We start from the raw sequence: 19,058 nt of genomic DNA, 5'->3' as shown, positions 1-19,058 counted from the left end.
CAAAAAAGTTTCTTCCGCTCCACCTCACTTTCAACTTTCCCTTCGCAAAACTCGAAGCTTTGAACACAGACTGCCATCGTCTTGCTAGCCCACGCACTCTATACATGCAATCTACGACGTACTAATTATACGATAGGTATGCTACTGATTTACTCCCTTCGGATTTTCCTCGCAACGCGCGACCCAAACACCACAATGATGAGAACATTGTTTCAAGAACCGGTATTATTAGGAAGAGCCGGAAGAGGTATGCCGAGGTTATCCCAAATTAAGGGAGGCCTTGTCGTCGATGCTTATAATGGTTCTGCTGAAATGGTGTTTTGGGTCTGCAATGCGGAGGTTCGATCCTTTGTTTGGACCTTGATGTCCTGTTTGCATTTGATTGAAGCTTGTGCTAATGGGATTTTGATATAGGTTTCTATCTTGAATTTCTCTGAGACCATGGAATGGAAGGAGGATTGCTCACGGTATGGATGGAGCACTCAGTGGATTCTGGAGTTTATTTGTAGGGCTAGTTTTCAATCAAGATGGACTGATACTTTTGAAGATATAATCATGCGTACATTTGTCTCATTTAACTCCAAGGATATATAACTTTTCTGTAGCCCCAAGACCGAAGCGAATCTAGATAAACGCCATACACATGCATGTATACAAATGTGAAATGTACAGTATGGTAGCCAAAGGCTGTCCGATCAAGCAATGCTGGAAAACACGCGCTTCTTGCCAGTTCCCGTCGACCGCTCCTGCTCCTCCCAAACCTCCTCATCAATGTAATCCTTCGTACCATGCGCCTTGATCTGCTGGCCGACGAACTGCAAGGCGGAAAGATTGAATCCCATCTCGTCTTTCTGGCGCTTGAGGACCCGACGCAAAGACGAGCGAATGCTGTCGAGCATGGGGCGCATCATCTTGCTAGCGACGATCTGGCGGTGGTGCGTCTTGAGCATGAAGAAAAGAACACGGCAGGTGAGTGGGACGTTCCATTCGCGGCTTGCCCAGATGTTGAGGAAGGTGAAGAGGGCGGGGACCTTGGAGAAGGGAAGGACGAGGAGGGCATCCTGGAGTGCAGCGGGGGGGATCTTCTGCACGATGTTGAGCAAGTGTTGCTCGGCGGAGACGTTGCCGAGGGCGATGTAGAGAGGATTGCGGGCTGGCGGTGCGGCATTCGGTTGTCGCGCCTTGACTGCACGCCATTCGCGCATGACTTCGAGATCCTCCATGCCTAGGTCGAGGGCTTCCATAATCTTTTCTCCAGCCATGAGGGTGTCCGTTGTTTGCTTTCCGGCGTCGACAGCTTCGGCCTTTTCTCCATCAGCGTTGTCTTCTTCGTCTTCAAGAGAAGCGGCGAGGTTGTTGTCGTAAATCTCTTCTAGTTCCTTTTCTCGCTCTTCTTCGAGGAAGAGGGGTTCGTCTGTTTGCTCCCAGGTGCGGATGCTCTTGTCGTGGCTGGCGGTGACGATGAACTCGCCAGAGTGACTGATTGCCATTGCCCAGATTTCGCCGTGGTGGCCGGCTAGCTTCTGGATGTGCTCGAATTTGTCGCCGTCCCAGTACTTGATGACGCGGTCTTTGCTGACGCTGAAGAAGTTATGGCCATTACCGTCCTTGTTGTTTGGCACAAAGGCAACTGCCATAATACTGTCTTCGTGGGCAAGAAAGGACTTGTGACAATCACCAAAGTCCAGACCCCAAACGCGCACCGTCTTGTCCGCCGAGCAGGTGACAATGAGTTTGCTGTCCCATGAAATGTCCATGTTCAGGACAGGGAGCTTGTGACCGTAGAGGTTGAGGAACAGTTTCAAAGAGTCGACGAAAAACACCTTGACTGTATTGTCCAAAAGCGCCACTGCAAGCAAGCGGGCGTCGGGCGAGAAACGAAGACTCAAAATGTCGTCTGCAACCTTTAACGTCCTTGAATGAATCAACTTGAAACGGGGCGTTGTTCTCTTGGTACCCGGGATTTCCTCCTGCACAACCTTGAAATCCCAGAATTTTGCAGATTTGTCCGCGCTACCACTGACCAAGGATTTGCCGTCGGGATGTACCTGGAGGGACCAGACCGGCCCTTCATGTGCTTTGATTGTATCAAGAAGAGTAGAGGAGGCAATGTCGAAAACCTCCAACTCACCATCCTTATTTCCCACGACCACAATCTTATCACCCGGAAGGAATGCAGAGCATAGAGCATAACCACATTCCAAGGTTCGCAGAGGGTTCTGCGTCTTGACGTTCCAGATTTTCAGACTTCCGTTGGAGGCAGAAGCTAGCATTCGGTCGTCGGAACTCAGGGCCACAGACCTGATATCGGTGCGGTGACCGGGCATATCAACGGCCAGGGTTCGGTTGTAGTCTAACTCATCCTCGCTCTTGCTCTTCTTATTATGCATCGCGACACTGTAGGCTTCCACCTGATTGTTTGTCGTAGCAGCCAGCAGTTGAATCTTTCCGCTTGACTTTGTCCGGATCCAGTCGCAAGACCTGACTTTGCCGCCCGTCCGGACGATAATATGAGACACAAAGACTTCGGTAACTGGTGCAGCGGAAACATCTTCTTCCACCTTCTCCACGGCCTTTTCAAGCTCGCCGTTTTCCGTCGCTCGCTGGCCCTCCTTTTCCTTTCTTCGCTTGCGCTTTCTAGCCAGGCTCTTCTGCACTTCTGTCTCGGAACGGATACGCCAAATCTCAACAGCCTTCTCTGAACCGTGCAATGCGATATAGTCCGCTCGCGGGTGAAAGGTAATCCCCGTTGTTCGGTCCTTTCCGTTGCGATAGAATACTCCCCTATCAACGAGAATCTTGCGCTTTTCCGAGCCGGCCTTCTCCTTGGAAATTTCGAGCATAGCGGCCTCGTCAAGGGACCAAGCTTTGAGCTCACCGTCGTTTCCTCCGGTGATACAACCACTCTGATCGGGAGCAAGACCTAAACTCCAGCACTCTCCGTTTGACTGTGCCACATGTGTCTCGATACAGTGTTGCGACGCTAGATCCCATACTTTGATTAGCGAGTCTTTGCCAGTCGTGATGAGAAATCCGGCGTGGTCGCTCAGTCCGGCTTGATTCAGTAATTCGGGAGAGGGAACGAGGAAGTTGAGAGAGGTGATTTGATCGGTGTGCCCGCGTAGCTTGAACAGTCCGACTTCTGATATCAAGTCCCAGACAATGATATCTGTATCCCGTGAGCCACTGGCAAGACGTACTCCAGCGCTGTCGAATGCAAGTTGGGTGATGGCGGACTTGTGGCCGTTGAACGAGATGATCACTGATTCGGTTCTTGAGTCCCATAAGCGAATGCTTCCGTCCTCGTAACTAGGTAACAAATACAGTCAGTCACTACCGTATTCCAGAATATGTCTCGACCTTACCCAACAGCGAAAATATCCTCATCCGTCTTGCTCTGAGTGATCACAGTGACTTGCGCCCGGCATGCGGAATCATTCCATCTCCCTAGCAATTCCGCTTTCTTCACATCCCAGCACAAAACCTCTTCGCCGGCGCCTACCACTGCCCGACCAGCCCCTGTTTGACGTGCAACTCCGGCAAGCGCATCGTCTCGGACCCAGATTGCATTGGAGGATGCCGAAGTGACGAGCCCGAAAGTTTTCGAATGCTCGAATTTTCTGAAGAGATTGAGACGTTAGCAAATGCAATATGCTTTATCAAAATCCTCCAACCTTGAACTTACAGATATGACTTCACCATGGTGAACCGTCCGACCTGCGAGAAAAATTCTGGAGAGCAACCGCTGGCGCAGAAAACCGGCCATAGAATTATTTACGGCAACCTGCAGCAGCCAGAGCCGCACTCCGGCTCACCGCCTTGCGAGTCTCCCAGACGCTGCGCCAACACCAACAAACGTCACTCCAACTAGGCAGAAGAAAGGAGAAGGAAACTCAAGATCAATTGATCAGTGTGACAGTCAGGATGCTTTTGCTTGATTACGAAAATGTTCTTATCCGGTCTCTGCTAACCGAGCGGTTTTCTGGGTACATCCTCCCTGCTTCCCCGCCTTTACCCCCTCAATGCATACACATGGTATTGGGAACTGACAGCTTGCTTGCTTATCCAGAGCCCCGCCGGCGTCCGTCGACCAGATCGTCTCTGACTTTGACGGCGTGACTTTCCATCTATCTACTCCGGAAACCAAGACCAAAATTCTTATTTCTATCAACGTCAAATGCTTCCGCGAATTGGTTCAGTATGGCGCCCAGCAGGTCCTGGAGAGGGAGTACGGTCCCTACATTGTCGCCCCCGAGCCGGGCTACGACTTCTCCGTACAAATCGATCTGGAAGAGCTCCCCGATGATCAGGCAGCGAGAGAAGATCTCATTATGCGACTTGCTTTGCTGAAGCGCAATGCAATGGCCGCGCCGTTCGAGAAGGCTTTTGACGAGTTCGCACAGCTGGCGGAGGAAGCATCACGGTATACATCGGAGTCAGCGCCTGCCGGAGTTGCGGAGGGAGGAGAGGTCATGGCAGTCCACTACCGGGAAGAAGAGGCAATCTATATCAAGGCGAGTCACGACCGAGTGACTGTGATCTTCAGCACAATCTTCCGAGAGGAAACAGACCGTATCTTTGGCAAGGTCTTTTTACAGGAATTCGTCGATGCTCGGCGACGTGTTTTGACGTTGCAGAATGCGCCCCAAGTTCTTTTCCGAAACGACCGCCCGCTGGAATTGGCAGGCGTCCCTGGACTTGAGGATGCGGGTGACGGCCAGATTAGTTATATCACTTTTGGTAAGATCGTAACTCACTTCTTGGCAAGTCTCAGACTGACCTGGCGCAGTGCTTTTTCCTCGCCATTTGACGCCACAGCGGCGCCATGAAAACATCTCTCACATTCAGACCTTCCGAGACTATTTCCACTACCACATTAAAGCATCCAAGGTGATTCCAAGTGCTACCCGCATGCAGCATTGAAACGGCTTGCTGACAGTTGATTAAGGCATACATCCACACCAGGATGCGCAAGCGGACAGCCGATTTCCTCCAGGGTACGTGTCAATTCCATCTCTGATGGCTGTGATCAGAACTAACCAAACATAGTGCTCAACCGTGCAAGACCGGAGAACGAGGAGAGAGAGAGGAAGACTGCTAGCGGACGTAGTTTTCGAGTCCAATAGATGGAGGACTGCATGGATCGTCTGATTATTTGTACATGACATATAGCTTGCGATAGCCCGCGTGTATGTAGGGTTTCGGCTGGACTAACAAACCTAGCTCAGGAATCGAGAACTTTCTGTAGCACAGCACGAAGAATGAGATCTGGTGCTCAGGCTTGCCGACTATTCGTGCCTTGAACCTTTCTCCAAGAATAGCCTAGCTTTTATGTCAAATTCGTGGTGTCCTCCACAGATGGGCGGCTACCTAGTACTTTCTTTGTCCTGGAACTCACACTTGTCTGGATTCCCGGGCCCTCCTTCCCAGTCAGCTCCTTCCGTCTCAGGCTCTTAACTATCTCTTCCCTGCAAAATCGCGCATGTGGCCCCAACTTCGCCTAAAGACAATAGATCCATGCAAGGCAAGAGCTGGATGCAGTCGATGGACAGGCCGAGCAGGGGCTTCCTTGGCTCGCAAAAAGGAATGCCCACACGCCCAAGTTCCGACATCGAGCGTCCAGCGGTGTTGACACTTCAAGTTTGTTCGACAGCTCACTTTAGCAAATTGGCATCGAGCTCGGCAGCGGTCTCTGTTGGTGATCAGCGCTTTTGTGATTCGAATCTCCCGTGTCGACCGAGCGCACGAACGAAGAGCGTGCCGCAGAGCGTAGCGCCTGCCTCTTCCCTGGGCGACAACTCAACACGACACGGCCGATGCCTATGCTCTCAATCCCTGTCAGCATCTACTATCGGTCGGCCTGGAATGTGGTATCCGTGCAGGGTCAGCGCGCAAACGATACCTAGATCAAGGATCGCTCCAGCAACCTTGGACCATTCTGGTTCGCGATACAGATGTTGGGGCTGAGCACATCTCATAAGACTACTGCATGATTGCTTTTAGGCGAACAGCATGCTCCCTCAGCAAGTGCACTAACATTTGAATTACACTAAATTGCCCCCTACTCTCCTGCTTCCTCCAGATGGGACTGGATGTGGCTGAAGTCACACTACGTGCCAGATGACGCACCCTGGTCCATGACTTGTTTGCGCATATGGGCCATACCAGGCTACCAGGCCTACCTTGCAGGCTGTCCATAGATACTCCACGGGATAACCACTCAGCGAGCTGGCCTCAGAGACGAAATTGAGATGATCAACTCTTGTTGGTCTCTGGTCCCCGCTTGTTTTGGGGGTTTTCAGCCTGGGTAGATCACCCCAAGGTCTCGCGCCTTTAGACAGCCTGCGATATAAACGGCGAGGTACTGATATCGTGGCCAAGAAAGTAGGTGGTACCAGTACCCCATATCAAAATTAACAAGGGTTGCCTAGCTTTTCCCTTTTCTTCTCCTTCATCGACTACACATTTAGCAGGACTCCCCATTGCTGGAATCTCTTCAGATTCCTAATTGTCTCGTGCTGTCTCTGTTCCTGGAGTGTAAAGTGACTTATACGACGGTCTCTTTTATACACTGACACCGTCCAACCCTCGATTGTCAACTGCACCTTCGAGATACAATTATGATTCTGATGATCCCCTAGATTTGTGCAACTTATCAAGAAATCTCTTGTGCAACATTACTCAACTCCCATCTCGATTTTCTTGGCAGTTCTTGAAGGCCCAGCTTTAGGTCACCATCCGCGTGTATCAGGTTGGAGTACAGTTGAGCTCGCCACTGTACTGAAGCAGATTTGAACCGGAATCTCGGTAGAGATGCCGGGACAAAGCGAACTCACAATTGAGCACCAGTGGTACAACCCAGCCATGAAAGGTGGCATACGAACCCTACCACCCGAAATAGTTCTCCAGATTCTATCCTATCTATCCATTCAAGATTTGCTTGCTTTTGGCACAACTTGCCGCCCATATCATGCCTACCATCTCGTTAGCCTCAAGCGTCTACGACTAGCTGTCTTCGAGAAGCGCGTGCACTCGATCATAGCCTCCTTACAGGCTGGGTGGTCAAGGCCCGACCAACTGGTCACTTTCTGGGACAATGGCGACCAGGAATCTAGCTACACAATCTCAGTGGTCCGCCCACAGAGCAGGGCTTCAAAGGGCGATTCAGGACGACGAGCCTCAGCACAGGACAAACCACGCTCACAAGAGCAGATGGTACGACTACAGAACCAAATCTTCACACGGGTAGTCCGGCGATACGGACCGTCATTACGATACCTTGAATTCATGGCCTATGACCTGAACCTAGACGGTGCGGCAGCGCTAGGTTCGAAGTGTCAGCATACCCTGCGCCATCTTGCTCTGCAGTTCGAGCATCCAGTGAGAGGGTCTACGACATGGCATCAGCCTGCGCCGCCGAGCGAGGCGTGGAATTCGCTCATCGGCATCGGAAGTCGATGTATGAGCGCTGGCCTGCATAACCTCGAGACCCTTATTCTCCGGCGGGCGGGGATTACCCCGTGGCAGTTGATGATGCTTGTGAAACGGAATCCACGCCTGCAGACCTTGAAACTGAGAACCTGTCGAGGGGCTCGCCCCGCGTTCTTGTTCTGGCTTGGCGGAGCCAAGAATGAATTTGAAGAGGTTGAGCGTTCTGATGAGCAGACAGCCGCGCCTGGTGCAAAGCTCGAGGTCTTCTGGTTGGAACACTGCCATAGACTTCTAGCGCACCCTATCGACCAGGGCGGAAACCCACTGGATGATGAGCAGTGTGACGCGGGTTTCGAATGGGTGCGAGGACTGAAAAGCTTACAGGTACGTCCATAAATGGAGGCTCCTCAGGCTTTGCTGGAGTAGAGCTATGCTGAGGTTTCTTCCGAGTCCTTATCATTTAGCGAAAGCGCAAACATGCCGTCTAAACTAATCGACCGAGCAAACAAGACAATCTGGAAAATTCCAGATGTCGTCTTACCATACTGTCTCTACGACGAAAACACTAGCATAGCAGTGGATCCTCGCTGGAAGTAGGGCAGGTCGTGAAATGTGCTGTTTCTTTCTTGAAAGCGTCCGTCGACGAGGTTATGACCGGTTATGTATGGGATATCAACCGAAATGATTTGGCACTGTAAATAATGCTTCATAAATGGTACTGGATCCATGACCTTCCTCGTTTTAGGTTTGAATGTCATCTGGCTGGTCGTGGGATTGCAGTGCGCCGCTCCTGGCGTTGTGTTGTTCTTCAATGAGCAAAATATCATCTAATGCAGACTTGAGACATCCAACTTGGTGAATCCCACCAGAGGCTTCGTCATTTCTTGACCTTCCAGGCCCGGAGAGCCCCGCCATGTCTGCTGGGGCAGGAAAGAGAGAGTCTGTTTTGTGCTCCTGCCTTGGTCATAAGTTAGAGGCAAAAGACATGGAGTCAAGCTCAAATTCACGCAACTTAGGTTATATCTACCTCTTTTACAGTGAACAGACCAGCAACACACTTCTGGCATATTTATCTTCTGTTACTCTTTCTTTCAATCCCTCTTTTCCTGCTGCATGTTCACTCACTCTCTTTCTTGAAACACCACAGTCGCCAGCTACTTACCAACGTGTTACCAACTAAGCATTCCCCGCTGCACATGTTGCATCATGGGTTCTAGTCGCGGCTCCTCGGTCTCTCATCTGTGGGATCTCGCGATAAGCAAGCTGTTCCCCAGACGCGCATCCTCGTCGAAGCGGACCGACTCTCAGTCGAGTTGGTGTGGCGTTAACACTGAGCACTGCGATATCGAAGATTGCACCGATGGGTTCTACAAGTTTTCGCAGGAGCTGCTTGAGCAGGAGAAGCTTGAGGAGCTCAGGATGCGCTCGTCGAATAGTACCGGTGGTTCGTATACATCTGCAGTAAGTGCAGTAACACATCCAATGAATATTTCGTCCAATATGCAGCGCTGACTGGTCTGATTAGCTCACGGCGCCTACCGAACGTCCTGCCCTACCCTATACCGTGAGCGCACCCGACTGGAACATTTATTCCTCCTACCTCAAGTACCTGGATGAGCTTAAAGACGAGAGCGCAGATGAGTGGCTGGGCAGTGTTTTGTTCGTTTGGGCAAAGGTCTATACTATGGCAAAAGTCATTGTCATGATCTTTATCCATTATGGCGTCGAGGTGTGTAGCCAATGCGCTCCTATTTGCAGACAGGTTGCTAATGGCGCGGATCAGTTGGACGGCACCCCGGACAGCATCCTCGCCCATATCAAACACGCAGAAGAGCTGGTAAACTCCAACTCGATAACAGACCTTGTCGAGAACACAGAGAATCTGTACTATGCGCTGTACGCCAGACTCATCATGGAGATTGCCGCCGTGCATTTGTGTGCCTCTTTCACCTTGGGATTCCGACGTCCGGAAGGCGACAGGTCGTTCCAGCTCCCAGAGCCGCGGGAGATATGCAAAACCTTTCTCCTCTGTAAACAGATGCTGGACGAGGAAGACGTGTGCAATCACCTCAACAAAGAGCTTGTCAAGGAACATCAGGTGGGGTTCATTCGTTACAAGTCGGACAAAATCCAAACCGACGGTTTCCTGCTCGACGACCTTCTTGGGTACCGCCGCCGCGCTCTTGATGTCATTGAAGATGAAACGTCTGAATTCCGTCAAGAATGGCGCAAGGCGACTCCAATGTACGAGATGCCGCCACCAGAGATTCTGGCACTTCAGTCTGAGAAGTACCTCGTTTGGACGCCACGCTGGGACGCAGTTCACAAGGCGGTGCCCGCGGTGAGCCTCCCTTTTATTGATCCAAAAGCCATACCCAAAGAGATCTGGGACCGCGAGATGATTTTGGACCAACGTCAGGCCACTCTAGCCAAGCTAGAAAGCAAATGCGTTGGCGACATCCGTCGCATCGATGATCGACGTCGACTCATTGATTTCGTCCGTGAGAGAAAGTGTATTTGTCGGTCTACCTGCAGTTGTGCGTGGGACTGCACCCAAGACGTGGAGCATCCCTGTCCTTGCTCGGAGCGGACTCTGAGTCTTATGGTAGCAAAGCGTCGAAAGAGTGTCGGCCCGCTACCTTTTGGCCCTCGATGCAATGTGCTTGCGAAAGCTATCTTTGAGGGTATCGCCTCTGTTCGGCCCAGCGATGCCAATGACATGGAGCTTTCCGTGGAAATCAATCGCGCGTTCTCAGTCTTCGCAGAGGAGATACGGAAGCAGCGGTCAACCGGGGTTATCACCAGCCCGACGATGCTATCTGTATCTGAAGAAAAGCAGAGCTACTGGTGATAAGGGCACAGATATGAGATTGATAAGGTCGGGGAATTGGCGTTGTTTTCCGTGGGGAACCATAGATCTGGCCGATTGTCGGTCAGCAATGACATCGGGTAAGATTGAGCAGTCTGTCATTTACAAACACGAGTTCATCTGCAAATACTTTGTCCCTGATCCCATGTTGTTAGTTAAGGCAGCTTCAAGCAGGAAAAGGTTTCACCGATGCATCCATGTAATTCCGTCATTGTCGATGGAAATGCAACGATCGGGGCTCGGAGGAGGGTCCGTGTGTGTAAGAGCTGACAAGCCATGCAAAAAAAGACGCCCCCTATGTCGTAGTCTCGAAACTACAGAGTAGAACCTAGACTATCTAACGAGCGAGCGAGTTTAGCATTTAGGGCGCCACTGACTGGCTTAACAAAGCTGGTGATGGAGTAGGTTAAAAAAAGCCGTCAGCGTGAACTCTTCATTCCCCATGCCAGTCAAAAAAAAGGCGCATTCCCACTGCAACTAATCTCAAGGGTCTCGCGGATAAAGAATCAACCTCCTCCCACTCCTTCGACCGTTAGCCCATCTCCAGCTTTTTGTGGAGAGCGCGCTTCGGCTTTACACTCGGTTTATCAACAGATACTCTCTTCTTGCGGGCATGGTGCCTAGGCTTCCTAGGACTCCCTCCGCAGCATCGTCCTGGGCCAGCACCTCGTCCCCGTCGTCCTCGTCGCTATTCTTGCGGCGCTGCCCACCAGCCTCATCCCCATTCTTCCTCCCACTCCGCCCGCGGTGGAGCTGGGGTTCCAAGAAGACCGACGTGCGGCACTATCATCGCGCCGTCTGGCCTTCCTACGGAATCACCACCCCCGTCCCCGATCGCTGCCCACAGTGCCCCATCTTCAGATCGCCCTTCTACTTCCAGACGGGCTACGCTCTGTGCGCGAAACGGACGTCAAGACCATTTCCACCGCCGTTTCTCTCTCCGCCTTCTTCATCTTTCTCGGATCCGCTCACGACACACTATCATAGCCAGGATAAGAGAATATCCGTGGAAGGGGAGCTGGTGCGCGGGCTGAATAATGGCGATGATGCGGTGCTGGTCACGGAGAATTTTCTCGGGGTGAATGATGGGGTTGGGGCATGGGCGACGAGGCCGAGGGGTCATGCTGCGTATGCCTACATCCTTATTTGATTTCTCCCTGCATTCTCCCTTTTGTTTCTGCGAACTAACGTGAGCGACAGGCTCTGGTCTAGACTCATACTACATTTCTGGGCGCTGGAAGTTGAACGAATACCCGACCCAGACGCGACGGTGGATCCAATCGCGTACCTTCAAAAAGCATACGAAGAAACAATTCGAGCTACAACCTCTCCGAGCGAATGGTTCGGCACAACAACGTCCGTAACGGCGCTCCTGCACAAAACTCATGACGCCACTACGGGCACCGAGAAACCCCTCCTCTACGTAACAAACATTGGCGACTGCAAAGTCCTTGTCATCCGACCTCGCGAAGAAAAAGTCCTCTTTCGTACAGAGGAACAATGGCACTGGTTCGACTGTCCCGTGCAGCTCGGCACCAACAGCGTCGATACCCCCGGGAACAACGCCGTGCTTTCGCGTGTTGATTTGGAGGAGGACGATATTGTCCTTGCGCTCTCGGATGGGGTCCTCGATAACCTATGGGAACACGAGGTTCTCTCGATTACGCTAGAGGGATTGAAGAAGTGGGAGCATGGGCGGTATGATGATAAGGAGCTTGATTGGGCGCCGCCGGCTGTGCTCTCCGAGGGGAAGATGGTGTTCCTGGCGAGGGAGTTGCTCAAGGCTGCATTGGCGGTTGCGCAGGATCCATTTGCGGAGAGCCCGTATATGGAGAAGGCGGTTGAGGAGGGCCTTGCTATCCAGGGTGGTAAGACTACCTCTTCTTGTTATGTTGACCACTGCCGAGTATTCCAGCTAACTCGCTGAACAGGAAAAATGGACGATATTAGCGTGGTTGTTGGTGTCTGCAAGAAGAGACAGCATGACACAGAGCCGAATTGCACGAAATTAATACCCGATCAACCGGCGAGCTGACCAGGACTCTTTCTTTCGACCTCCGAACAATCTATTTTTCCAGAACTGCGTATAGAGCTTTTCAACATGACGTGATACGACATTGCATTAGTGGATATACGCGCAACGCGAGTACAATAATTAAGTTTCAGTATAACACGGTTGAAATTCGCATTTGCATGGATCGGCGATTCGGCTTTGACTTTGGCCTTTGTGGTGTTGACTATGATCTAATATCTATATATAACTATCAGCATTCGATGTTCTCTCAGCATGGCCTTCATCTGTATATTCGTGATCCTTTGTAATACTGCATCGTTGAGACTGGGGAGTTAAACTGAGCTAGGCTCGGATCTTGTTGGTAGGGTAAAGCACTCTTCTCTTATAGCAGCCTAGGAAGTCATACGGTAAACTGCCATATAGGCAACTCCAAGTAAGCGGCACATTTCCCACTCCGTGCCGCACCAATAGCTGTATATATCTGGCTATCCAATATGATCAACACGGCTTCTTCTGCAGGCGCGGTACCTGTGCTAGATCTCGTGTGGTTTGAAGGGATTGAAGAAGCAGGAAGGCGCACGGCTACCTTTCCCTGTTAGGGGGTCAATGTCTTGGTAAAGGTTATCAAGAGCAGGAGACGAGGAAGCTGATCAAGCCCAGGAAATTTCGCAGCCCCAGAACATAGCAGATCCGGTTGAAGGTATTGTAGACTGCAATGGGATTGTCCCTGACTCATGGTCATTCTAGACCGGTCGGCCATGCAAGATTCGATATAAGGCGCTTGTTTTAGATCTCTGTATACCTTCTGAGAAAAATCTTTCTGTGAAGTCGGGTCCAGGCATCAATGAAACTCTGCATCCCAAAAGTAGGAAGGGCGAGACTTAATGGTACGGAGGAAGGCGTTTATCACAATGTCATCATCGTAGAACAGCTCGCATTTGCAATTCTTCCCTTTGCCGTAGACATGTTCCCATTTAATGAGCCATGAATAGAGCTTATCACTACTAGTAGTATCCAGCTTCGGCGGCGGCGTTGTGCTCACTGTTATCCATTGCTTGCGCGTTGCCTTTCGCCGGCCTGGATACGCCAGTATATCCTTCTTTATAATCAGAAGCACCATCCACAGATCATTCTCAAAGATTAAAAAGACGCCGCGTTGGGACGAGATTTTGATGCCTCCGGCGTGATCCATGTATGTCGACTCGGACTTTCGTTGAGCATCATCTCTCGCTTTCCGTTCTTCATCCGTGAGATCTTCCCTTCATAAGGAGGAGCTTCGCCATCTGAATTTCTTCTTCTACTGAAGATTCCGTCACGATCCATGGAGGAAGACTGGATACTTTGTGACGATACGGGTTGATATATTTCCGGAATCCAGCTTTCTGTGAAACCTTTTTGACCTCCGCGAGCCAGTTCGACCACTCGCCGTCATGTGTAAGCTTAGCATGATCTTGTCCTCGGATACCGGGCTGTTAGGTTCCCCCATCTCTAGTATTGTGGACTGACAATTCATCTGAATCAGTAGGATAAAAAGCTTTGGAGGCTACAACTAGGAATCATGAAAATAGCTGTCGAATTGACAGGGCAGGGATATCAGCCGTGCAGAGCAGAGAATTGCCAGAGAAACCGGGTTAATGCTTTCAAAGGAGCAGGTTAGAAAGAAGATGTTCGTCGAGCGAGGCCTCGCCACCTCAACAACGAGAGATTAGGGGTGGGCCGCGGGGGCGATGGATGCCATACTCAAGATACTCCGTACTCCGGAGATTGTTTAGACGGAAGACGCACGGGCCATCTGGTGGTATCTCAGACATATTCACCGCCCGGCAGAAAATAAAGACCGGACAAAAATTTCGGGAAAAGAGCGAAGCTCGACTGAACACCAGACCAACATAGCAAACCGCCAAGATGAGGGCTAAGCGCTCAAAGAAGTATCGCAAGCTCATGCACCAATATGAGCTGGCTTTTGGTTTCCGCGAGCCATATCAAGTTCTGGGTACGAACCCTTTTCTATCTCTTCCCGGGCGTTATGCGCTTGGTTCGGAGATCTCGAAAGGGATTCGATTGCTAACATATGGATCTTGCAGTCGACTCGAATCTACTTCGTGCAGTACATTCGTTCAAGATGGATTTGTTACCGGCGCTTGAACGGACATTACAAGGTCAAGTCAAGCCATGTATGTCAAAACCCCTCGCATCGCAGCAGCAACGCCCAAAACTGACTGAACGGACCAGTATTAACCAAATGCTCACTGGCCGAGATAATGAAAAACCAACCCACAAACCCACGAACAAACAATCAAGTCCGTCCTGACTTCCTTCCACCGCCCACAACCCTCCCCCTCCGCCACTGCTCCCACAACGAAGACTCTACCCCGATCGACGAAGCAAGCTGCCTCCTATCCCTCCTCTCCCCTCTAGCCGACGTGAAACGAAACAAAGAACATTACATCCTTGCGACATCAGACCCGCCAACGCCGAAAGAGTCCAATTCCGGACAAGAAGCGGGGAAGAAGCGGAAGCGGGGCCCCGCTGCGGAAGAGGGGTTTCAGGCGATCAGACGTGCGCAGGCGCTAAGACGTGGTGCGCGATCAATCCCGGGCGTGCCGATTGTCTATGTCAAGCGGTCAGTTATGATTTTGGAGCCGATGAGTTCGCCGTCCGAGGGGGTGCGCGAGGGGGTTGAGCAGGATAAGTTCCGGGTCGGATTGAATAAGGATGCGGGTAAGAAGACGGAAGGGGAGAGAAAGAAGAAGAAAGAAGTCAAGAAGAAAGAGCCAAATCCGTTGAGTGTGAGGAAGCCGAAGAAGAGGACTGACGATGACCCTGGGGCGAAGCGGAAGGATGTCAGTCGTGGTGAAGCTCGGGATCAGAAAAGAGATGAGCCTGAGAAAGCAACGGAGGACGGAGATGCTGCACCCAAGGCGAAGAGGCGACGGCGGCATCATAAGAGTGCGAAGCCGGCGGAAGGCGGCGATGAGGCCGCTCCGGTTGACGTTTCAGAAGACTAGTCTGCTGATCATGAAAAGAACTGTTTGTTATCCGTTGGGTATGGCGTTATGGAATCAAATACAGCAGATTTTGTACATCACGAATCATACTCATCCAATGTTGAAGCATCGATAGAACATGCCGTTGCCTCATACAGACAATAAACCCAAAGCATGAGAAGAGAGCCCATACATAAACGCCTCAGCACCCAGAATATGCAGATAATATCCACTTGATACAATCCTAGAAGGAAGACCACATCATCTCATTGCTTCTCCCCTCCCACAGCCGCAGCTGCAGCCGTCGTCGTAGCTAAATCCGCCGCCGATACACCAGTCGCAGCTGCCCTCTCATCAGCCCAGATCTTCTCAATGCGCTTCCTCTTCTCGCGCGCATCGTCCCGATTGCGCTTCGCACGGGCGTACCGCTCTCCGGCCAAGCATCGGTTCACATCGCGCTTAATGTCGTTACAGTTTCCGAGGGCCTTGTGAATGAAACCTCGGGCGTGGCATTCGTCGAGGGCGGTCATGATCTCCTCGCAGTCTGTGTGGGATGGGTTAGTTGGTTGGCTCTTTCATTGCGGGGAATGAAGTGCTTAGAGGGGGACTGACTGATGTTGTACGGAGTGTGTAGGTGGGAATGCATTTTGAGGGTGCTCTCTCAGGTCCAACCCGCTTCAATCCGTCGGTTTCTCGCTGAGGCTTTTCAATTGATGGACGACAAAGACTCGGGGAAAGCTAAGGATACTTCCGAAAGGCCTGATCGGCCATGAGGGCGGTAAATATATCGGTAAGGTATTCTGCCCATTTTAAACAACCCTCGCCGAAAAAAAAAAATCTACAATCGCTGTCTTCAAAGTTGCGGCGGGGTGAATTGAAGAGAACAAGGTTTCTCCAATTTCCCACATTTTTTAAAACTTTTATTGACTCGATATATCGACTTCGTTTTGAGTACATCTTACCGTCGCTTTTTTCATTTACGAACTTTGGGTTTTTTTTTTTTTTACGATGTCTATGATCACTACATCCGCCTGGGTGCGACGCGGGGTCGCAGCCCAATTCCCGACGAAATATGAGATTGATGAGGAGGAAATGAACCGCATATCGAAGCTTGCGCGGATGCAGCTCGAAGATGCTCGAGAAGATCTGACCGAGGCACAAGAGCGGGCGAAAGATGATGATGTGAAGGAAGACGATGCGATGGACGAGGATGATAAGGAGAAGGACGACAAGAAAACTACGGAAGCAAAGAAGGCGTGAGTCGCTGAAATTTTTGGAGCATTTATGACTGCTGTGTCGGCCGAGACTAATGCATTGTTTAGCGAGGAAGATGATGACCTGAAAGAATACGACCTCGATCATTATGATAGTGACGAAGTGGATGAGGATGGCGAAAAGGTTACCATGTTCGGCAACGTGAAGTCTTTAGCGTACCACGAGCCCAATGAGGAGGATCCGTATCTGGTTGTGCCGGAGGAGGAGGATGATGAGGAGCGCGAGGAGTTGCAGGTTCTTCCGACAGATAACTTGCTGCTGGCAGGTAAACTCGAGGACGAGGTCGCTCACCTGGAAGTCTACGTATACGAAGATGCGGCGGATAACCTCTACGTGCACCATGATATCATGTTGCCCGCGATCCCGCTGTGCTTGGAATGGCTCGATTTCCCTGTTGGCAAGGCCGCCGAGGAGGGCCGTACGACCGGAAACTTTGTTGCCGTTGGAACGATGGAGCCCGATATTGAGATTTGGGATCTTGATGTCGTTGACAGCATGTACCCGAACGCGATCCTTGGTCAAGGCGGCTCGGAGACCGAGGCCAAAAAGTCGAAGAAGAAGTCAAAGAAGAACAAGGCCAACGACGAGTACCACGTTGACTCGGTCCTCGCCCTTGCTGCCAACCGTCAACATCGCAACCTCTTGGCTTCAGGCTCCGCCGACCGGACCGTCAAGCTCTGGGACCTGAACACCACCAAGGCCGCCAAGTCATACTCGCACCACACCGACAAGGTGTGCTCTCTGGACTGGCACCCCAAGGAATCAACCGTTCTTCTCAGCGGCAGTTACGACCGCACGATCGTCGCCGCTGACATGAGGGCCCCCGATTCCAAGGCCCGATGGGGCGTTGACAGCGACGTTGAGACGGTGCGCTGGGATATTCACGACCCGAACTACTTCTACGCCACCACCGACGGCGGCATGGTTTACAAATACGACGTGCGCAACGTCCCCGCCACTCCCAAGGACTCTAAGCCTGTCTGGTCCCTCCAGGCGCACGACTCCTCCGTCTCCTCCTTCGACATCAACCCCGCCATCCCCGGATTCCTCGCAACCGGATCCACAGATAAGCAGGTTAAGCTGTGGAACATTGAAAACGACAAGCCCAGCATGGTTGTCTCGCGGAAACTCGAGGTCGGTAAGGTTTTCTCGACAACCTTTGCGCCGGATCCTGAAGTCGGCTTCCGGCTTGCAGTGGCTGGAAGCAAGGGCGTTGTGCAGATCTGGGACACTTCCACTAATGGTGCGGTGCGTCGGGCTTTTGTCTCGCGCATGCCTTCTCTTGAGGGTGATGTTCAGGAACGTATGATTGGTATGCAAGCTGATCAGGATGAGTCGGACGACGACGATGTGGGTGCTACAGAGAATGGTGCCCCAGCGGGTGCCGATGGCTGGGAGTCGATGGATGAGGATTGAATTCGGTAAAGGTGATGCATGGTAGGGTTATGTTAGATTATTGGATGGTTTCTATAAAGCGCAGTTCTAGTCCTCAAGGTGCATTAAAAGTTAAGATACCCGTCAATTCGGAGATGAGGCTTTGTTCGATGCCAATGAGCTCCTTCCCAAGTCATCAGTACTACAAACCCCGGAACGCATAGTATACCTAAAATGTACCAGTAGGGTTCGTCCGAGACGACAGTACTCTGGAGTACTACCTTAGTACTATAGCTGAATGTACTAGTATATACATAGTACAGAGTCCAGATTCTGGAGCAGCTCCCTATCATGCGCAAGCCTCGAGTTCTAGTCAAATGCTCAGGAGAATTCGTTTCACATTTTGAGAAATTCGGGATTTGAAAGAGACACGTCAAGGTGTCCCGAGTCTTGTCTCTAAACTAGATACTGCAATGCTGATAGATTATTATCAAAGAGCGAGATAGTATCATCCGAACAGCCGATGGACTAACGAAGCACGGCCTCTGGTCTATGCGCCGGACGTATCATCGGCAGTTCTTCGAGCTGCATGAACTATTTGCTAGTATATGTTGTACCTACGGCTATTCCGACATATCAGGCTTCCAAAACAGGTTCCCGCGAAATACAAATGAATTTCGTTGTCAAACTGCCTGGTGACCAAATGTATCAATCCAGGCCAGGGACTGAGGGGACCCGAAGTTGAGGACAGCCCACAGTCCACGGGTTCTTGGGGCCCACCGGGTGGGGTGCGAGTTCTTCGCCCAAAGTCCAAAAGTATTCTGATTCGTCTTGAAGAAACAACACAGCAGATGACACCCATTATTACATGTTCTCATCATGAGTTTGTTGCGTCCACAGCTGCAGATATCTCCGAAAGCGCAGTATGACCACTGCCTCTCGCATGACGACGAGACCGATTATTTCCCCTTCTCGCCGAGACAGATGCCACGCTCAAGGGCCTTGGGTTGATCATTTCGAAACGAGATGGCGGGAGTTGGCTGTTTCATCTCCACCACTTGAAGCAGCTGGGCGTTTCTAGAGGCCGCTCACTTTCCCGTTCCTGGCG

At 51.3% G+C, this 19,058-nt stretch overlaps 7 protein-coding genes across 7 annotated transcripts; 4 read left to right on the top strand and 3 right to left on the bottom strand.

Annotated features, from left to right (window-relative positions):
* Positions 1-536: 536 nt before the first annotated feature.
* On the bottom strand, positions 537-3,717 carry BJX68DRAFT_233858 (snoRNA-binding rRNA-processing protein DIP2). The gene is made up of 3 exons (XM_071039678.1): positions 3,686-3,717; positions 3,366-3,620; positions 537-3,309 (listed from the first exon to the last, which is right to left on the bottom strand). The coding sequence occupies exons 1-3, from the start codon at positions 3,700-3,702 to the stop codon at positions 696-698; spliced, it is 2,886 nt and encodes a 961-aa protein (XP_070900707.1). The 5' UTR covers positions 3,703-3,717; the 3' UTR covers positions 537-695.
* A 144-nt stretch (positions 3,718-3,861) lies between these two features.
* Positions 3,862-5,376, top strand: BJX68DRAFT_233856 (actin-related protein 2/3 complex subunit 2). Its single transcript, XM_071039677.1, has 5 exons — positions 3,862-3,986; positions 4,070-4,740; positions 4,790-4,890; positions 4,949-4,997; positions 5,050-5,376. The coding sequence occupies exons 1-5, from the start codon at positions 3,925-3,927 to the stop codon at positions 5,124-5,126; spliced, it is 960 nt and encodes a 319-aa protein (XP_070900706.1). The 5' UTR covers positions 3,862-3,924; the 3' UTR covers positions 5,127-5,376.
* A 1,437-nt stretch (positions 5,377-6,813) lies between these two features.
* Positions 6,814-8,028, top strand: BJX68DRAFT_265300 (F-box protein; the record flags this gene model as incomplete). Its single annotated transcript, XM_071045211.1, has 2 exons — positions 6,814-7,815; positions 7,882-8,028. The coding sequence occupies 2 exons, from the start codon at positions 6,814-6,816 to the stop codon at positions 8,026-8,028; spliced, it is 1,149 nt and encodes a 382-aa protein (XP_070900705.1).
* A 609-nt stretch (positions 8,029-8,637) lies between these two features.
* BJX68DRAFT_254317 (uncharacterized protein) lies at positions 8,638-15,322 on the top strand (the record flags this gene model as incomplete). The annotated part of the gene is made up of 9 exons (XM_071042870.1): positions 8,638-8,892; positions 8,957-9,160; positions 9,215-10,215; positions 10,895-11,428; positions 11,501-12,168; positions 12,232-12,263; positions 14,208-14,307; positions 14,399-14,488; positions 14,547-15,322. 9 exons carry the CDS (start codon positions 8,638-8,640, stop codon positions 15,320-15,322), a joined length of 3,660 nt encoding a protein of 1,219 aa, XP_070900704.1.
* A 122-nt stretch (positions 15,323-15,444) lies between these two features.
* Positions 15,445-16,116, bottom strand: BJX68DRAFT_49633 (COX assembly mitochondrial protein). Its single transcript, XM_071049282.1, has 2 exons — positions 15,914-16,116; positions 15,445-15,845 (listed from the first exon to the last, which is right to left on the bottom strand). The coding sequence occupies exons 1-2, from the start codon at positions 15,945-15,947 to the stop codon at positions 15,568-15,570; spliced, it is 312 nt and encodes a 103-aa protein (XP_070900703.1). The 5' UTR covers positions 15,948-16,116; the 3' UTR covers positions 15,445-15,567.
* A 36-nt stretch (positions 16,117-16,152) lies between these two features.
* Positions 16,153-18,034, top strand: BJX68DRAFT_49593 (rRNA-processing protein PWP1). The gene is made up of 2 exons (XM_071049277.1): positions 16,153-16,557; positions 16,624-18,034. The coding sequence occupies exons 1-2, from the start codon at positions 16,310-16,312 to the stop codon at positions 17,990-17,992; spliced, it is 1,617 nt and encodes a 538-aa protein (XP_070900702.1). The 5' UTR covers positions 16,153-16,309; the 3' UTR covers positions 17,993-18,034.
* Positions 18,035-18,427, bottom strand: BJX68DRAFT_49594 (uncharacterized protein). The gene has a single exon (XM_071049278.1). It carries the CDS (start codon positions 18,301-18,303, stop codon positions 18,076-18,078), a length of 228 nt encoding a protein of 75 aa, XP_070900701.1. The 5' UTR covers positions 18,304-18,427; the 3' UTR covers positions 18,035-18,075.
* Positions 18,428-19,058: the final 631 nt, after the last annotated feature.

The sequence above is a fragment of the Aspergillus pseudodeflectus genome (assembly GCF_044049435.1).
Source record: "Aspergillus pseudodeflectus strain CBS 756.74 chromosome Unknown BJX68scaffold_14, whole genome shotgun sequence".
NCBI classification, from domain to species: domain Eukaryota; kingdom Fungi; phylum Ascomycota; class Eurotiomycetes; order Eurotiales; family Aspergillaceae; genus Aspergillus; species Aspergillus pseudodeflectus.
The sequence above is the reverse complement of the archived record's forward strand: the minus strand, read 5'-3'. Positions and strand labels throughout refer to the sequence as shown.